At 31.6% G+C, this 21,600-nt stretch overlaps 1 protein-coding gene across 1 annotated transcript in view; it reads left to right on the forward strand.

The window, feature by feature from the left end:
* The first annotated feature begins 10,326 nt into the window (after positions 1–10,326).
* Positions 10,327–21,600, forward strand: part of LOC127698734 (neuroendocrine convertase 2-like) — a 40,615-nt gene continuing 29,341 nt past the window's right edge. Inside the window, exon 1 of the mRNA XM_052202377.1 lies at positions 10,327–10,760. Within this exon, the coding sequence (XP_052058337.1) occupies positions 10,587–10,760 (174 nt within the window). The 5' untranslated portion in view covers positions 10,327–10,586. The remainder of the gene's footprint in view (positions 10,761–21,600) is intronic.

The raw sequence follows: 21,600 nt of genomic DNA on the forward strand, positions 1-21,600 counted from the left end.
TGCATAGCAGTGAATAAGTTTTCCTTTGGATAAATATATATACACAAAGCTGGTGTGGACGAGTGGACTACATCTAGGCATAAGGTATATGCAATTTTGATAAATATACATGTATATACACGACGCACTTGTATATACAAACAAAAAAGCCGAAAAAATGTAGATACATGAAGAGAGAGAGAGGTATTGAAAATTTTATCCCGACTTTTCTCGTATTTTATTTTCAGTAAAATATGCTGTTGTGTCAATAAATTTATTATTATTTTTCTGGAAAAGATATTCCAACGAAATGGGTGCATGAGAAGCAGAAGCTAATTTGTTTATTTCTCCCAGTATGGAGTCAAAGTCCCGTGACAGTACTCATGTAGAAACTCAAACTATGAATAGTAATTCCTCAGATTCAACAAAAAGTGCAAGTGCTGTGAAATGCATTCAAAACTATCCTAATATTAGAGAACTTTCAAAAGAAGACATGATGAGAGACAATTCTTCCAAACTGTAATTAATTCCGACAAAATTTCAATATGAATTTTAACTATGAATAAATTAAGGAAGGATGTGTGAATATACGTGTAATCTGGTAGAGTAAATCCGTGTGAATCAACTGGTCATCTGTACAATAATTACTTACCCATTTTTACTTAATTTAAGAAAAACAACTATGATACAATTTAATCATTATCTAAAGTCATCATTTGCTCATTAGGAGTTTCAGAGCCAAGCAAGTTAGAATAGTGCAGACACAGAAGCAGACATGTATATTTCTGTCAATACAAAAATAAAAATTTACTTGCTTTTCATGCTTTTAACATGTTTAATACCCCATTTATGCAAGGTATAACAAGTTGACAAATAATTGGATGACCATTCGTCCAAAAGAAGGCGTCACAGAAAAAAAAAATTAAATTAGCCTTTCAAAATGTTCAAGACGTCATAATTATTTGGCCTAGATGACCATTTGATATTTTTGGGGCCAGAAGGAACTTTTGCAGATTGACTATTCATTCTCATCTGTTGCAATACGCATGCTTATTTATTCAGTGGATAGGATATTCATTTTCAAAATCCTCTTCCCCAAAAATCAAATAGTAATCCCCTTTCCTTTCAACTTTATACCTACATATACTACGTCTGTACCTTTGTCTTCGGGTCAAATCCTCCTGTCCCCTGTTTTTGTTGCTCTCAAGCACGTATATTAAGTTTAGCTTCTACAGATCCTTCATCAGGGAAATGTTTTTCATTTTCTACAGTACTGGGTCCATACCTCTGCTGGTGGACTATTAGTCCCCGAGGGTATCATCATCAGCTCAGTAGTCAGTACTTCGGTACTGACATGATTTATAACAAACATTTCTAAAATTGTCTGTTTATAAATTTTGAAATTATAAAGAAAATGAGGTTTCAAAACCTTCTGGCAGAGTTGACCTTAGATGGATTTGGCTATTGTTTAGGTACTTTTGGTTATATAGCTCTTCCAACTGTTTCAGTTCTTGTACATTCTTGGCTTTCAAATATTCGGCTTTGAGCGTTCCTGATGAAAGTAAATCCAGAAAAAGAGCTTCGGACGCATTTAATTTATAACGTTTTGTTTTTCATTTATTGAAACTATGTTCTAAGGGGGGTCATCATGTGGTTCATCTATCTATATTTCCCTAAGTTTTACTTCTATAGACCACTCATCTGGGATATGTCCTACTATAGTGAGAATTCCTCCTCGTGTAGGTTCCAGTTCTCATTATTTAAATCCGACTAAAAACATATGAAAAACCATTGAAAGACCTTGTCGTCACCAGGTCACTGTTAAATCTGACAGCCAGACAGGTTATTCCATTTGTCCACTGAGACCGAATTTCACTGACGGCTAGAAATATTTGCATATATTAATTCTTACCTTTTCTTTGATGCAAAATATCCAAAAGAAATATGTCCAGCTGAAAAACGATGATCCAATTCCATAAAACTTCACGGAGCTGAATTTCCGGATTATATAAATCGAACGTTCCGGAAATTTTCTCAGGTGTCCCACACAAAGCAAAGGTGTAAAGTTTGCAACAAAAACATCAGTTCAGCGATACAGATCTATTTTATATGTATGATTATGTGTTTTGTATCAGCCCTTATAACAAATTAAGTTTTCAAATAAAGCACTTCCGCCCGCCATGAGCCAGTAAATATTCTTTTATTTATAAATGTAGTTAAATGTTAGCAAACATATTGTGTAATTTATACCCTCTATCAATTAGTCTAGATGTTCGGGTATCCTTATACATTCTGAACCATATTGAAATGTGCTTAAGTGTATAATTGCAACAAACAATGTTACTAACCTATTAATCAGTCAATTTAGAAGGAAAAGGCTCCTTCCTAATGTGAAAAATACTGTTTTAATTCAAAAAATTTATAGATCTATCAAATGTCATATCAATTATAATCCAATTAGAAAAAGACCAATGATGTAAGTTTGTGGAAACGGTTTTTTAATTTTTAAAACATGACCTTGAAAAATAAAAAAATAAAAAACACATTTGTGAAAACTTTTTCGGTCATGACAGTTGATTCTTTGAAGGAAAAAAACATAACAAAATCTGTAATCAGGCATCTAAGAGAAAATGTTCCTTTATAATAAATGTTATCGATACTTTAGTATTAAGTATGAAGAAAGTATGGTGGACATTCACTTGTCAGCAAAATTACCAGGACATAAGGTCAACATTTTAATGTAAACGTCGGAGCCATGTACATTATATTCATTAAGAAGATAATTATAACACATTCAGATTATTGAAGATACCTGATGTATTCGTTTCTTGTTAACCATTGTCTCCTAACTAAATAATGTTATTGACAGATCTGTCATGTGTGTAAGGACAGAAAGTTCGTTAAGCTACCTGAGATGGACAGGTTTATCTAAAACAAACTAAGAATCCAAAGATGATATGATCATTTGTTTCTTGTAATTTATGTATTGGTATTGTAAAAAGATTTGAAATAGATGTATGTTTTTTTCATTGCACACTGCAGAAGTCGATCAAGTTGGTCGCATACCAAAACACTGTAAACGAATCATGTTAGAAGAGCTATCAAAAAAAGAATCATACTCTCTTGTGCTTTTTTTAGTGGACACTGCCAAAGTTTATCAAGTTGGTCGCAGACCAAAACACTGTAAACGAATCATGTAAGAAGAGATATTTGAATAAGAATCAAACTCTATTGAACCTTTTAATTGGTTAAATGTCATATTGGAATGTGATGCTGTATTGTCACATCTGACTCTGTATCATTTCTAACTTCTCATAACAAGATAAATCGGAAGGGTTGAACTCTGTCATATGTTAATCTGCCCGTTTATTTTCAAAATAATTTCAATTATTTTCATTCATATCTTAATGTTTTTGATCATTAAGTATTTTGGTAATGATAACAGGTCTTTTGTGGGTTTTGTAATATATAATCACAACATGTCCAAGATAGATACGATTTAGTGCGTGATATTTGTTGAAATTGATTGTCTATTACTGGGGTGGTAACCTCTAGAAGTTTGTTTTATTATAATTTTTTACATTATAGATTTTCTTTTTTATTTAGTGTTTGCTTTCGTTTTGTTACATTTTTCTCTCCTTTCCTTTTTTTTAAAGTCGCTGTGTTTTTTTTTAATTATTAAGTATTGAAGTCAACAAGGAGTATTAATACGTTACGTTTTTCTCTTTCGTATTGAAAACTGGATCTGTAACGTTTGGTATAGATCTTATCGCTATATGGATATCTACGACACCTGACATGAGAATCTGCGACACTTGAATTATTAACGTCATACAACAATCACTTTTTTTTGTGGCGTCAGTTATTTTCTATTGTGCGTCAAAATTTTACGGAACCGTTTGTGATGTCCAGTAATGGCGGACAAATAGCGATAAGGTTTATTATATTTGATATTCTGTTATGTCAGCATACGTTTTGTGTAATTGATCCACCGAAATGTTAAACTACCTTTTATTGTCTTTCTATGCAACAATGATGAATTTTAGAATGTTCAAAGATACAATGCATGTTTATAATGTGATTTTTTTTATAATTATATGTTTATGTTGATGTAAATTCAAAATGTATATAAGTTATTCATGAGTATTTTGCATACAGTTTTAACATTCAATGAAAGATAGGAGACGTTAATGTTCTATGCATTTGAAATCATTAGTTATGTTGGTACATGGGTAAAAGAAATGTCATTTACATACTTCAAACTATCTGTGACAATTTAATTATTACCATGTTTATATAATGATACGTAATCAATTTCATTGACTCATTTTGTCAACTTCTGTCTGCTTTTAAAAAAAACGAATTAAGGGAGCGAAAATTTATTCAAGCTAAAGAAAGGTTGTTTAGATTGTGCAGTCTTCTGTAAGGCTTTTTCTTCTTTTTCTATTTTGGTCTAGTTGTTTTTTTTTTCAAATACTAGTTTCAAGTACTTATTGACTTATACACTCCAAAGTATGTATCTTTTAAAGATCTTTCTACTTAAATTATTTAATGATGCTAATAAACCAATTCAAAAAGGTTTGCATAATGGAAAGGTCATTGTTTCATTCATTTTTAATTGGTCAAAGAGAGACGAAAAATACCACAGAGATATTTAAACTCATAAGTCGAAAAAAAAAATGACGATGTCCATTGCAAAAACAGTAAAACGACAAAACAACTAACAACATTATAAAAAAAAACAACATAGAAAACTAACAACATTATAAAAATGCAACATGGAAAACTAAAGTCTGAGCAGCCGTACAAAATTCCAGGGTGATCTCAGAAGCTCAGGAAGGGTCAGCGGAAAGCGTCTTTTGAGAAATCTAAGATTTGACAACATAATTTGATATGACAGGTATCACTTGTGGAGCAGGATCTGCTTACCCTTCCGAAACGCCTGAGCCCACCCCCACCCCCTTCCAATTTTTGTGAGAATTTACCTTTCTCAGTCTTTCTATAAAGTGTTTTGTGTGCTTGTTTGTACTCTTTTTGTCTTTTGTGTTTTGTCATGGCGTTGTTAGTATTAGTTTTCAATGTTCCCTTCCTATCGTCAGCCTCTATTTTTGTAAAATACGTATTGTAATAAAATAATCGACTTAAGCTTACTGTTTAGATTTTTTACTTTTCTTTATTTTCAAACTTCCTGAAAGTGTCAACGTGGAACATACGATTACAATGATATCAAAAATTGATCAAAATTCATATATAAAAAAATCAATATTTTAAAAGTCGTCTGCAGAACTACTATTTAATACAAAATGCTTCTGAAGTATTGTTTACAGAAAGGGTGTGAACACATCTGCTTTTTTGTTATGAAGCAATTAAACAACTAAATATGTTTTGTATGGAACATATCTTGTTTTCGCTTAGGCCTTTCCTTCCTGTCGATGTAACACGCTCTTGGTATTCAAAAGGAATAACGCCTACTGCAATTAGCAATCTTGTCACACAATATCTGAATAAAATATGTTGTTTCACTTTTTGCCTTTGTCTCTTTGGCATTATTTGGAAACAAACAAAATGGCATACGATTGTTGAGTGCACGATTTCTATTTTAGCATCTTCAAACAACCTTTGTCGTCTCTGGTCACGCGATGTACTCATTGAAAATTAGTTGACAGTTTCCTTTAGTCATAACGCGATTCAGTAATGAATCAAAGTAGTTTACCAACAAAGGAAACGAATTAACAAATCAAGCAAGCACTATCCTTGGTTTCGAGTCATTAAACAAGTAAAATGTGAAATACATATTGTTGATTTTTAAGAAGTGTTTAAAGATCAAACATATTTGTATTTGAAATTTGAGAGTCTTAAAAGCATTATGTAATTCATTATGTAATTCATCATACTATTTATAAGTTTTAAATATATAATTCATAACATTTACTTTTGATATAGAATATGAATACGTCGTTTCAGTTTGTTTGTTTTGTCTTTAGTCAGTTCGATTCCAAAGTTTACAATCAGGACAATGTCATGATATACAATTACGACTGAAGAGAGGGATATTCAAAATTGTCAACCCTGCTATGGGCTATTTTCCCGAGGGGAATAAACCTCAGCAGGGTTGACAATTATAGATATATCCCGACTCATAGGGCCGTAACTGTTTTATTATACCGATCAAACATTGGCATTCAATTTGGCTTCACTGGCGGTGAATAATAGGGTTATTCACCGAACGATACAATTTGCCGAGGTTACTTACCGGCCCTGCCGATTTGGACGAAAATATCCAAATTAATTCACACCACGTGTTAATTTATTAGCCAATAGATTTATTCAATTATACTGTGAGGTGTACATATCTCAGTTTGTACTCCATTCCAAATTAGATCGTAAAGCATGGAATTGAGAAGTCAAAGTGAAAAAAAAAAACAAAGACTATCATGTTCTGTTGTTAGGAACCAAGACAAGATTTTGATTTTTTACTTTACATGTTTCAATTTGGAAACGGATGAAACATATTCATTCCAAGAATTCATGAACTTCCATGATCTTAGTTACTTTTGTCTCAATTGCATTGTATCTATTTATCATTATTTAAACTATTCACTACATTTTTATCACAACTGTTTTAATTTGTTTCTTAGAAATAAATTGATCTGCGGCTTGATAATATTATATAGATATGTGTCGGTTTTGTCATGTTTATTGTAAACTGCTATTATTATCTAACCTCATTTTACAAATTGACGTGACCGTTATCTAATAAAATTATAATGTTTGATTATTTTTAATGTTTTGATCTACTGAAAGATAATAATTAGAAAAAGAGAAATCGCCATGACATATTAAGAGTAGAAAAAACCCTCCATTAGAAAATAATTAATTGAGACAAATTATGTCGTATTTCTATTTTCCTTTGTTGTGGTGTAGGTACAGTTAGGTTATATTTGTGTGTGTGTGTGTGTGTGTGTGTGTTAAGGTAGGGCGACGGTAGGAGGGTATTACAAAATTTGACATTTTTTGCTAATATCTGAACCGAGTAACCGTGTTTGATGCATCTTGTTAGTTTCTCCGACGTGTAATTCTGTTTGTGTGTATTTGTATGTTTTAAATCGTTTGTGTTTTACATTCCAGATTATTTTATTTAATTGTGTCCTTTTCTTATAATTGTGTCTCGTTTTGTATCTAAAAACTGTGATCCACTGAGACTTTATTGAATCGCGAACCTTGTAGTATTCAACTCGATTTATCTCTTTATTCGTTAACATTTTAATTCAGCAAGACTTCTTATCATCTTATTGTATTAACATTCTTCATGCAAAATATTAAACAATAACAATGATTAAATATTATGTTAACTATATATACAATAAAAGAACTTATATTGTTTTTATTGGTATTAATATTGATTTTGTTATCAGTAAATTAAAATCAAACTAGATATTATTTTTAGACACATATGCACATTCATGGCTCTACAATCTATCGATACCTGTATCTTGGCATTGCACAAGGTCATGTTTTTCTCTGACTGTTAATGATGTCTTTACATTAAATCCATTGGATCTTGGGTGTGTACTGATTGATATTTTAGTCTTAGATGCATGATTTTTTTATTAGCTGTTATTGCCTTTGAACTAGCTGTCAGTGAGTACTCTCAGATCTGTACTTAGTGTCTTTTTGTTGTGGGGATGTATAAGTACCCTGCCACGTCCACTCTGTGCTTTTGTGTTATATGCATTTCTGTTTGTATCCATCTGATGAGTTCATCCTTTTACAACTGATTTTTATAGTTTGTTTTTATGTCATACTTTTATACCACTGTCGAAGGTTAGGGGGAGAGTTGGACGGTGCCCTCTAACATGTTTAACCCCCGCCACATTATGTATGTGCCTGTCCCAAGTCAGGAGCCTATAATTCAGTGGTTGTCGTTTGTTGCCGTTTATCATATTAGTTTTTCTTTTGTTGTTTTGTACATAAATCGGGGGTTTTCTCAATTGAATTGATTTACATTTTGCCGTGACAGGGCCATTTATAGCTTGCTATGAGGTATGGTTTTGCTCATTGTTGAAGGCGTGGCAATCAGACCACATCTCCTTATTTCATAAAAAAGTTTAAACTTGCTATTGTTAAAACCGTTAGACTCGAAAAAATTATTACACCGAACAAATGTCTAGCCTGTTAATGTTGAAAACAAACAAAATGAATGAATATCCTTGGTCTATCAAATTTATTTAACATTCAGCACTAAGCAGTTTTTTTCCAGATAGATATCATCGAGCTAATAAACTTCACAGGGCACTTAAGTTCATCCTCTATGTTAACAGGGTTCGTGTAACTGAACTTTTACTCGATATTTGATTATTTAAGTCGCGTTTTTGTTGATCATTATTATGATGTTTTCCGTCATTTATTTACCAATTAGCGAAATTTACATATGTAGCGTTGATTAAAATGTGTGTTGTATAGAACCTCCAATAAAAGAGAGGCGAAAAATACCAAAGGGACATTCAAAGTCGAAAACAAACTGACAACGCCATGGCAAAAAATCGAAAAAAGAGCAAAAGACAAACAAAAAGATATTATGAATGGTACCACTAGACTTTTAATCCTGCACTTTTCATTAAGTTTTACTTGTCTTGCTTTGACAAAGATGACAGGTGTTCATTCTTGTTACTGGAGAAAGCTGATATAATATTTCTTAGAGTCTTAGTAACTGTTATTCTCTTTGTCTTGCCTTGAAAATACTGTTTCATACTGACCTTTTGGTGTTTATTTTGAGATTTGTATTGTTTATTTGCGGTTTTATTTGGGTTTGGGTCTATGTGATATTTAACAGAGGTACATACAGGATTTTGAAAGAAGGGGGAGTAATACAAACAGTAGTGGATCCAGGATTTTGAGAGGGAGAATATCACAGTGGTGGATTCAGGATTTTGAGAGGGAGAATAACACAGTGGCGGATTATGGATTTGAAAGAAAAAGGGGGAAGGTAATTAAGTAGTTTTTGAGGGGGGAATAAAATAGTGGAGGATCCAGGATTTTGAAAGAGGGTTCAGTTCTTTATATCGCTCACTGTCGGCCGAGGTGGTTTAGAGTGAGGGGTTGTTTGTTTATTTGCTTCAAAAAAATTTGTTGATGAAATAGGCTTCCTAATATAAAATAGCGGCTCCCCTAGACCCCTAATGATTGGCCACTGAATAAATATTTTCAAATGTAGAGATAAAAGTAGATATTTCCTTCTAAAATAAGACGAATGATTTTTTACTATTGTAAGTAAACCATGATAATCAACATGATGAATATGAAATTGTCATATAATTATAGAAACAAAGGCGTATAATATCTATTAAACATTGACAGGTGTTTTCATCATGATGATAATTGATATGTGTGATACAGATCTGTGAAAATATCGAAATTCGGAATATGTTTAACACAAGATTATTGGAGATTAAATTCTCTTATTCAATATTTTGCTATTAATTTGACATTTGTTTGCTCGATAATCAATTATGTGTTTCACGAAATGTTCACGCTTTGTTTCGTTTATTCATATTTATCATAGAGACGACTTAATTCCCCATTTATAACATAAAAAGATATCAACATTTAGATATTGATGAATCTTTCTTAGTATATTTCATGTATTGGTGTAGAGTCTTGACGGCTTTGATGCAGAGAGTTGACGGCTTTTGATGCAGTTTTGACACTTTGATGCTGAGTCTTGGCAACTTGATGCAGTCTTGGTACTTTGATGCAGAGTCTTGACGGGTCACCATAAAACTATTATCAATGATTAATAATAAATATAAGTACCATTTTAAAACATTTCATTATTATTGTGACTTAAAAAAATTAGGGATATTTCTGTGATGTCCAGTCATTGCAGAAAAATGTAATGTATATTAAGTTAAATAGGCTACTCAATTTATGCATTTTTCAGAAGAACTATCATAACCTCAAATAGTCGAATAATTCCATGTTATATTCATTTTATTGGTAATGGATAAAAGATATTAATATTTCAAAACGAACTTTACTGTACTGTCAATACAGCAGCAAGCTTAACATGCTAAACTTATTGTTGTTCAATAGAAAACAATTGTATGATGACGTTTCAAGTCTGACTTTGGCAAATTTGCGTTTAATTATTTATTCGTTAATAGATAGTTCGACTCTCATTGACCTATTTGGTCATATCCGCAAATGAATCGTAATTTGACAAGAAAGTATGAAAGCAATCAATAGAGAGACAATTGTCATGTAATCAATATCTTCTGATTCCTCCATGGAAACATATCATGTGGAGCCGTATTATCATGGCTTCTCGCTCCGCCATATTTTCATTGATTTATCAGAAACTGATGAGATGAGCACACAACCAGAAAATGCTTCTGTGACGTAGATAGGAATCACGTGATCCAATCCTCCATATTCTCTATTTATTCCACAAATGGTTATCTAAACAAGGAATCGTGTTTATCATATGTTAAAACGGACTAAATTTTCATTTCTTTTATTTGATCTTTGAATACACAAATAAGACAGAAACATATAAGTGTTTGGAATAAAAAAAAAAAAAATATATAACGGTTAAGGGACGACTTGAAATGGTAAATCTTGGAAAATGGACATCACTTATTGTATCAATTGTTATCAACATATATCTATCATGTGGAACTGAAGTACTTACAAACCACTGGCTTGTGGAGTTAGAAGGAGAGGGTGGTATCGATGCCGCTAAAGCAGTGGCCAAAAGAACAGGATTCAATTATGTATCTCCGGTATGTTCTATGTTGTTAATCAAATTTTTATACTACAAACATATGTTTAAATTGATTGTTGTAACACTGTGTAAAATCCATAAAATTAATCGTATTTAAAAGGTCCACAACCATTATATTTTCCATGAAAATTCTTAGGAATTCATGTAAAATCAAATGTACAATATATTATCCCATACCCTCAAATTTTGCCTATTGTTTTGTTTATTATAAACTAATTTGTTATTTGTGTACAACTGTTCATTCCCATTCTTTATATTTTCAAATATCATTTTCTATAAACAGATACACAAATACTTCATAATGTTCATAAGGGTCGGTTTTTTTTCGAGAACTCGACTGTCATTGAAGACGATTAATTCGTAACTAGCTGGTACTTAACGATTTGTTTTGTTTTTTGTTTTTTTTTAACCTGTGACTTTTTATGTAAGATAGTATGGTAAGATAGCTTGCGCTACAAACTCTTCACGGCTCGAAAATATGAGTTGTTGTACTTTAAATGCTTTTCCACGCAATATGTGGATTTCGACCGCATTAAAAAGTTTCAAGGTTCGGGTCAATGCATACAGTTTTGATATAAAGGTTATCCGCAATAACGCGCTTCATTCAAATCTTAAGTACTGCCGGATTCTTTGTAGATAAGTAAAAGGTCAAATAACATAGAATATGCAAAATAAATAAAACAATATTTTTTTTGTGGCCATGAAAAAAAATGATCTTGCAGATTACAAATTAGCATGTAGATTCTAAATCTAGCTTGTCAACATTTTAATCATTTTACAAACATGCACCTCTGCGTGATTGCACTTTGGAAATAAAAGACTAATTGTTTTTTTTTTTTCCCGTGTACTTAAGAGCCAGATCCATGTGACCATAACATTATGTGGCTTTTTCTTAGTCTAAGCAATCCTAGATAAAAAGTAAATGTAAAAATAAACATACCATCTGATATTTACAGAATTAAGTTTATTTTTTGATAATGTCAATCTTCTTCATATTAAAAAAAAAAAATTTTTATCAGGAATATTCAACCAATTTGAATTTAAAAAAATTCACGAATAGATGTTTATATTTTTTTCTTGCAAGAAACTTGCATAAAATCTGTCAAAGTTATGGCATGTGAGAGTACAACATATAAGTCATTTAACTTATATATACCATGGAATATATAATACTTCCATTTATCTACATATGAGCTGCGTCAGATAGAAATCGACCTTATGCAAATGAATATCAATACATCTGTTAACCATTTATCGGGTTGAAAAAATCTCTATGCAAAGTCTGTAACTGTTATAAAAATTAGTTGATATAAGAACCCTACAAAACAGACCAAACTAATCTTTTATTTCGTATTTGAATGTTCCAAAATCAATCAAATTCTTACACATGTACATGTAAACGTGCTCTTGCATAAGGTCGATTTCTATCCGACGCAGCTTATATACCAAAATATGAATGACTTATCGCTGAACAATAAGAATCCATACCGTGCTTGTACGGCCCTATTCGTGATAAATATTACGTGCTCATATCAGTGATCCAGTATGTACGTGTATACTTTTAATATACCCTTTGCTAGACGAAAGCAAATAAAATAAATCTCTTTTTTGTGTTTAAATTTTGTTTTTATAACTTTTCAGTTAATATGTTATTTTGATGAATGTCAATATTTATACCGTATGTTAACTTTTCCAATTAAAAAACCTATTCTTTGATAGAAGGTTACACTGATATATCACACACTATGTTTACGTCATTGCTGTGAGTGCTTTTATTTCAATATATTATTTTATACCTGCAATCTAATTAAACCATATCAATTTCAAAGATATAATGCTGGTTTTGTTGTTGTTTTATTCTCTCGATAATGTGTATAATTAACGTTATATTTTTATTTTTTTATTTTTTATAGTTGCTGTAGGGTATACTTTAATGTTAATATAAACAAAACACAAAAACACAACCCACAAACAACAACAACAAAACAACAAACAACAAACAAACAACAAAACAATAAACACCAAACAAAGAAATATCCGAAAATCCGTCTAAGTAGCGCATCTTCATTTTATCTGTATGTCTGCAAGTTCAGCAATATTTCCAAGTCTGTAGATGCTGAGATTTTGATATGATTAACCCTTTTTTAACTGTTTAGCCAAGTTGACGACTTTTAAATACACTGCTGACAAATTTTAAATCCGAATTTCTCAATCTTGAGTTTTCTGTATATTGTTTTTGGAATGTTGTTTAGAACAGACCTTTCTTAAATTTTCTATTTATAGATTAAAAAATAAATATTAACAAAGGTTTCAACTCCCTCATGCAAAATTGACCTTGACGGATTTGGCTATCAAGTTAAAGTTATGTCCCTTTTGGTCATATGGTATTCACGTGTGTCGGTTCTTATACATCCAAATGAGTGGCTTTGAGAGCTCCTGATGAAGGCCTATTCAGAGAGGCGCTTATGACGCAGCAAATTTATATAAAGTGTAATGTTCAATTTTTGTTTATTTTTTATTGTCTTTTCGACCTTTTTCTTTGCAGGTGTAATGTTGTTGTTTGTCTTTTGTAGACTTATTTCTTTTTATTATCCCTTGGAATTTTCTTGCGGTTTTTAAATTCTCTTTCTTTACTGCAAAATATATCGTTTTGGGGAAATCAATACGTCTCCTATGTCCTACAAAGCTTCTTGAATATCTCTTAAAGAAGTTCCCACACTCAAAAAGTAATTTAGGTATTTGGTGTCTTTAGATAACAGGATCATCCAATATGTCAAAAAAGAAAACAAAATACTAATATTTTATTTCCTTATCCAGTCTCAATAAAGAGGAGAAATTATACCATAATTCAAAAAATCATTTGAAACAAGTTGTGCAAAGATATTTATTTTTATTGTACGTTTTTTTATACTTAGCTTTGCTTTTCCGCTGATAAAAATTGACATGTTGGATTGAGATCTAAATAAAAAAAAAATTTAAGGCCGGGTTTATGTTGCTTAGTTTTTAGTTTTCTATGTTGTGTTTTGTAGAATTTTGATTGTCTTCTGGTCGTGTTTCGTTTTTTGCCGTGGTATTCACAGTTCATTTTTGACTTATGAGTTTGACTATTCCTTTTGTATCTTCAGCCTTTCTGTATACCGCGTGTTGGCCGATTTATTTATTTTAGATGTGGGTTTTTAAGATTAAAAAAAATCTATTACGTTACATTTGGAAATTAAACACATTTACAATTGCTTATCATCCATTTTCTACACAATTATATCACGAACTAACTTGAAGAAACGGCCAATTTAAGAAAACAATACGTACACACGACAGAGAGCGAACACCCACTGATCCGATTGCGATAATCTTAATTTGAAATTATCTGTAAAAAATGAGTCCCTCCGTGTTTTTTTATTAGTTTTATATTTGTATGTAGGCTATTAAATAGTCTTTTCTCTTTAAATGGGATTAAAACAAGTCATCATTAGGAAATGGCAAGCGTTTACAGATAACATAATTGTAACCGCATGTCAAAGTAAAATCATCTGATAATGACAGAAACGTGTAAACAAAATAGCCATGATGTGGGAGGAAAATAAAATTGAAAATTTAAGCAATTTAAATGAATAGAACTTTTCGTAATGGCTAAGAAAAGAAGTAATAATATAGTGAAAATTTAAGCAATTTAAATGAGTATAACTTTTGGTTATGGCTAAGAAAAGAAGTAGTAATACAGTGTCAGGGCAGAAAGCAATTTGTTTTGTGGTCATACACAAAAATACCGAATAAGGCTTGGCTTCATCGACTAATTTTCCATACTGACCATAATTGGTATTTATCATTGTTTGTTTAATCGTGATAAAAGCGCTAATAAATATTGATGATTAGTAATGTGCACCTGTCTACAGGTAGAAATCCTAATGATTTATGGCAATTTTAATAGAATGTGACGAAATTAATATAGATTACTCCCGATATATCATGTGAAATAGTCGTGTAGAAATCTAGTTAACGCAATTAAATAGAAAAACTTATATCTATGATATCAAATTTTTAATAGCGTTATTACATGGCCTTCCAAATACCGTTTCGATCCCTAACATAACCGAAGAGACATTAATTGTCGAAATCCGGATATGGTGTACAAATGTTTGCACCTCATGTTTGCGATGTACCATCTTTTCCGTAAGTTTATTGTTTTCTGTTTGGTATTAAATTAATAATCAAGATCTATGTTACATCTGGTGATCTATTTATTTGGCACTTGCCAATGGCAGTCAGCAAGGTTTAAGAACATCAGTTGTTCGACCTGTTAGTCAAATGCGTTTTGTTAAAATATACTTTCCACTTTTCGGTCTTTTGGAAAATGTTGTTTTTGCTGTATTTAGACCCCTCTACCAAGAAATTTGTTTTACATGCACACGTATAAAAATTGCGGTCTTTATCCAACGCAATCATAGGTTTGAACGTTGTTTTCAATTTAGACTTGTTTATATTTTTTCGTTTGGGCTTGTATTATATTTTCCTTCGGGTTAATATGATCAGGTCATCCTATTTCGACTCTTTGAAATTTAAGAGTCTATCCTAAATTGAGGTAAATTATATGGCCTTCCAAATACCGTTTCAATCCCTAACATCACTGAAGAGACATTAATTGTCGAAATCCGGATATGGTGTACAAATTTTTGCACCTCATGTTTGCGATATGCCATCTTTTCCGCAAGTTTATTGTTTTCTGTTTGGTATTAAATTAATAATCAAGATCTATGTTACATCTGGTGATCAATTTATTTGGCAATCGCCAATGGCAGTCAGCAGGGTTTAAGAACATCCGTTGTTTGACCTGTTAGTCAAATGCGTTTTGTTAAAATATACTTTTCACTTTTTGGTCTTTTGGAAAATGTTATTTGTGCTGTATTTAGACCCCTCTACCAAGAAATTTGTATTACATGTGCATGCAAAACAAATTTCTTGGTAGAGGGGTCTAGATACAGCACAAATAACATTTTCCAAAAGACCAAAAAGTGAAAAGTATATATTTTGTTCTTCCCTGGGCGGGATTCGAACTCATATATATATAAACAAGTCTAAATTGAAAACAACGTTCAAACCTATGATTGCGTTGGACAAAAACCGCATATAATTTTTATGCGTGTGCATGCAAAACATATTTGCTTGGTAGAGGGGTCTAAATACATATACAAGATGTTTTGGGTGCCAATACAGAATTGAAGAATATCAATGCCGGTCCATGGTAGACAAATAGATGAGAAACTCGCCTCCATCTTAGATTAGTTTTATCGAACAACCGTTTTCTACTATTAAATACAATGGGCTTATTTTGTTGTAAATAAAATAAAAACGAAGTTGAATTTCAGAAGGAGTATGATATTCTTAATTTATTTCGAGTACATTTTAAAGAGTAATGATGTTTAAAAATAATTTTCCACATGCACAAAGAATGAAATCTTGTGTCAGTCTACTCCACCTTTCACTTGTTTTATCGGTGTTAACCAATTGAGTTTAGCCTCCCAGATTGTTTTCTATTTTTTAAAATGAGTTGGAAGACTATATATCCAAGACTTGAGATGAAATTTCGTAGAAATTGAAAAAGAAAAATTTCAAAATGAATGGACATACATTTTTGAATTATTTGATGTAAAGTACTCAGATGATGCGGTTATTTTATCTGAAAAAAGAAGGTGTGCAACAATCACTCAAAATATTTCAGTTATATTTTGAAAAGTGAGGACCTCACTGTGACTTTGAGATGACAAAAAGCAATAAAAGCGCTGTTCCTTTTCTTTTTGCGTGTTTTTTTGCTGTGCATGTGCTGATGTTGTGTCATGGATGGATACCCCATATCCTTTGTTTTTCTATTGATAAAACAAAGAGTTTAGAATTCAACAGGTGGGAAAATTGTCAGAATATTATGTTTACATTCCTGCGATTGAAGACGAATTGTTCTGCCTTTCTGTTATTTTTCACTAAAGATGTAATGGTACCTTTTTAGGAGGCTTATGAGACGAGCGGATAAGTATATGCACCTTTTATAGAAAAAAATATTATAAACAATAGAATTGAGAATGGAAACGGGGAATGTGTCAAAGAGACAACAACCCGATCAAAGAGCATAAAACAGCCCAAGGCTCTTCAACGCAGCGAGAAATCTCGTACCCGGAGGCGGGCTTTACCCTTGACCCCTTAACAATAATGTATACTAGTTCAGCGAAATGGACGTCACACTAAACTAAGAAACATATAAATGAACCAAATTATAAAAAAACACACACAAGACTAACAAAGGCTAGCAGATCCTGACTTGGACTAATTATTCATATAGTTTATTTGATTCTATGATATAAGCGATTCTCTTGAATGGTTCTAAGGTATAAACAAATGGAAAACATTGAACAGGCCCATTTTAAATTTAGACAGTTAAAAAACTAAATTCATGTTCACAGTGTAAACCTTTCAGATCTGTTTACCATGCGTTGCTATTCTCCAGTTATTTAATGATATCCACAAGATCTTGTTCAGTGTGCAACAACTCTATTCAAAAACTTTAGTCAACCTGCATAGTATGTTAATAACCCACACTATCCTTAAATGAAAGGCTATATTAGTAATGTCGAAGTTTAAAAATGATTTTCCCGATTTATTTACAAAATTGCTAGTTTGTCTTTTTATATTTCCTAACAAAAATTGAAATCAGCACTTAACACTAAACTAAAATCGTTTAACAAATTGCTTTTTGAAAAGTGAAAATCGATTGTAGTGATGATATCGTAGTTAAATATTCCTTCTAATTTCCTGTGGAACTGTGAAAAAGTAAATGTAGCCATCACTGAATAAACTAATTTCCTACATGCGACAAGAAAACAAACCTTCGATGATCTGTTGTTACTAACATAGCAGACGATATGTAAATGTAACTTTCTGTTACGGAACAATCAGACGGCGCGTTTCTTTCTTTATATGATTTGATATTATCAAAACCTTAAAAGGAAAAGTTGAAGGCTAGGTTAATATCCAGATAACTACCTTCATGACTGGCGCCACGTGTCCTTGTTACAATTTCAAATGAATGTCAGAATTTTTGTTTTTGCCAGTTGTTGCGAATATATATATGTATATATATGGCTTGGGTAAACACATTTAACTAAATCATGTTAGGAGTCAATAAATAAAAACAGTCTAACAATAGATATAAGATGTGGTATGAGTGCCAATGAGACAACTCTCCATCCAAGTCAAAATTTATAAAAGTAAACCATTATAGGTCAAAGTACGGTCTTCAACACGGAGTCTTGGCTCAAACCGAACAGCAAGCTACAAAGAGCCCCCAAAATTACTAGTGAAAAACCATTCAAACGGGAAAACCAACGGTCTATTCTATATAAAAAACGAGAAACGAGAAAAACTTATGAACCACATCAACAAACGACAACTACTGAACATCAGATTCCTGACTTAGGACAGGTGCAAACAATTACAGCGGGTTTAAACGTTTTAATGGTACCAAACATTCACCCTTATCTGAAACAATAGTGTAACATCACAACATAGAAAGACACACTATAAAATATCAATTGAAATGGCTTAACTCAATCAAAAGACATTTTAACACCAGTGAACATATACTGAACAAATAAATTTGATCTATGATACAATATAAATACAAAATAAATAAATTGAGGGAAGAATAATTAAAGTCACATGTTATACCGCTGTGAAATGTTAAACAATTTAAGAAAAACAATATGCTAGAACAAAAAATATCAGCCATTTGCAATTCCTTTAAACACAGGTAAATGAAAATAATTTTGTTGTTAGGTATACGTGTACAGTTCCAATAGAGAAAGGAAATATTTATACAAAATAAATAATTTTGATGTTCATAGTACGAAGAAGTGAAAATTTATAGTAATACCAAACACTTATCAAAGCTGGTATATAGACCAGATATAACCCTGAATAACATTAAATAACAAAAAAGCATTACAATTAGTATCAACAGGTCAAATAAACAAGAAAGTACGATTTGAGAGTACTCGAAGTTACTGACAGCTAGTTAAAAGCCAAAAACAATTAATAATAAAAAATCATGCACCAGAGACTAAAATCAACTAAAACACATCCCAGGGATTTAGTATTTTAACGCCATGGACAGTCGAAGAAGACATGACTTGTGCAATGCCAAAAATAAATGTATCGACAGGTAGTAGGATAGTTAGGAGTTAACCTCTTTATAGATCAAAATGAACGTGGGTGTGTCTTTATACATCCCGTTTGACGAGAAAACAAATTTAGTTATGTTTTAATTTGCATGTATGCTGATTCCTAAAAAAAAAACACCTGAAATTATTGCAATTCACGATTTTAATTAAGATGTCCCAAAACGTGAAAAAGCATTTGTAAGATTTATTCATTGATGAAATTTTTTCTTAACATGTTTACACGATACATTTATTCTTACATTATTTTGTAATCATTCTTACATTACTTTATAATCAATCCTGACAATTGTCAGTCACTGTGTTTTATATTAATGACTAAAAGCAGACAAGGTAAACCACGGACTATTCAAAATATAATCTTGTTGGCAGCTGCTAATATAGGAAAGTATATCCCTAGTCAGATCATATTCCTCAACCTTTTAAAGGAGACTTTTGTCGGCATATAACTTTATTACCTTTTAAACGAGTCAAAGAAAGTTTGTTTCCCTAGCGTAGCATCTGATTTCATGGATTTAGTTTGAACACACAGAATATACACTACAAAATAAAATACATTAAAGGAAAATGTTTACTAGTATTTCACACTTTGATACCAAGTTTTGAGGTCAAAACTTAACTGACAGAACACAGTTGCTTACTTCTACGTCATTTGGTCTCTGGTGGAGAGTAGTCTCCTTGGCAATCATACCACATCTTACTTTTATACTACCTCAATAAAAATTGAATTATATAACACCGTAAAATAATCGAACTTAAAAAGCAGACATATGATATTGTTTGAGAATCTTTATAAATACGCCAAATTAACGTTCGGGATCTTTACTACGTCTGGCTTTCATTTTGCCTTAATTTATCAGTTTATCGCTGAAGTTTGCATACAATTGTGGCCTTGGAGGTTAAACGTTTCCTGTTGTGATGGAAAAAATACAGGAAGACCTTCTATTTCCTGGAATCGCGAGCAAATTCGAAATTATTGTATCAATTTACATTGCAAATATTGGAACACGATCTGAACAGATGGGATTACAATGACAAGTTGAGAAACCTTGTTGATGAGAACAAAGAAGCAAGATATCAGACCAACGGTGTTGTAAGGAAATAATCAAAATATTTAAAAATCCATTGGGAAAAAGATAGCAACCAGCGCATAATGTATAGCAAGTTTTGATTACATTTTTACAATGAACTACACCAGAACTAAAGATAAAAGACAGAGGGAAAATTAAACTATTTTAGAAATTTATCATTCTGGGTAAAAATAAAAAAAAAATGTATTTTCGAAAAGGTCGTGATAGGCAATGGATATCAAACTAGAGGCTTAAAGTTAATTTGGTATAAACAAATGCAATTACGTACAATCCAGTGCAACGACAAATTTTCGCTAATGCGCATGCGTAACTTTGCCAATGATTAACCAAGGAGCTATATACACCTTCATGGATCAGTTGAGATCAACTTTGAAGTATAGTAAAAAAAATCTAGAATATAGTTGATCTTGATTTGCGAAATTATCTCATCAATAACAAAAGATGCATATTCAATGTTAAAAACTCGATTGTTGATAATATTTGATATTCTAATTTCGCTTAAGCGAGCCCCGTTATCAACTTAAAATATTATATAAGATTTATCTCCTCCAAATTTGATCCATTCGGAAGATAAAAATCTTGCATTTTGCAATATTACACATTTTTTTTTATGGATTCGTGTATCGATGCAATAATTCTTGTAACCCTCCAGATTTTATTACTTTATTGATTTTTCTTTTCTTTTCAATACTTGAAAATCTTAAGAGATGTTTCGAAGACATTAAGAATATCTACTGGTCGATGTTAAACACTATCAATCACATAACTCAATTAAGAAAAGGAAAATAAAGCCGTAGATTGACGACAATTTCCCTACTGAAAACAAACCCGAGTATTAGAATCAATGTTTTTAGTTAGCTCCGATGATTTTAAGTATGCTTGGTTATTTTCTTTAGGGCAATTTTTATTCATAAATCTCTGTAAGGCTTTATGGTAGGATAAATCTGTATTAGACATTTACGATTATCTTATTCAAATGGCAAAAGATTGAAGAGGTTCCTGCCACTTGGAAATGATACGCATACAAACGTCGACTATTTCTACTAAATATTGATAAACATTGACACCATAGTAATAAGAATGCCATTTAAAAATAAGCAGTAAACAAGTTAACTATTGCCATAATTTCTAAGATCAAATATAATCTATCTACAAGCCTCCGGAGATATCTGAAAATGGCTTTGATAACAAAGTAATATACGTAAATACGAATTTTTGCGTTAATGAGTTCAGAATTTTATATGTATCAGGCCAAATAACGTGAACTGTTTATTGAATAAAATATCAAAATGCCATTCTTCGATTCTTATTTTGAACAGACATTTTCATGCATTTTATAAGCTTTATTGTAAGCTTTAACAGCAACCATTAAGAAAATAGATGTAATAATTTGAATTAGGCATACACATAATTTCCCCCTGTCCTACTTCTTGAAGGGGTAGCAATTGCTCCTTGTCACCTACCCTGACTACTCATTGTTGAAGGTAGTACAGTACCGTTTAGTGGTTTACATCCTCATCATATG

Source organism: Mytilus californianus, unplaced genomic scaffold (assembly GCF_021869535.1).
Source record: "Mytilus californianus isolate M0D057914Y unplaced genomic scaffold, xbMytCali1.0.p SCAF_4, whole genome shotgun sequence".
In the NCBI taxonomy this organism is placed as follows: Eukaryota; Metazoa; Mollusca; class Bivalvia; order Mytilida; family Mytilidae; genus Mytilus; species Mytilus californianus.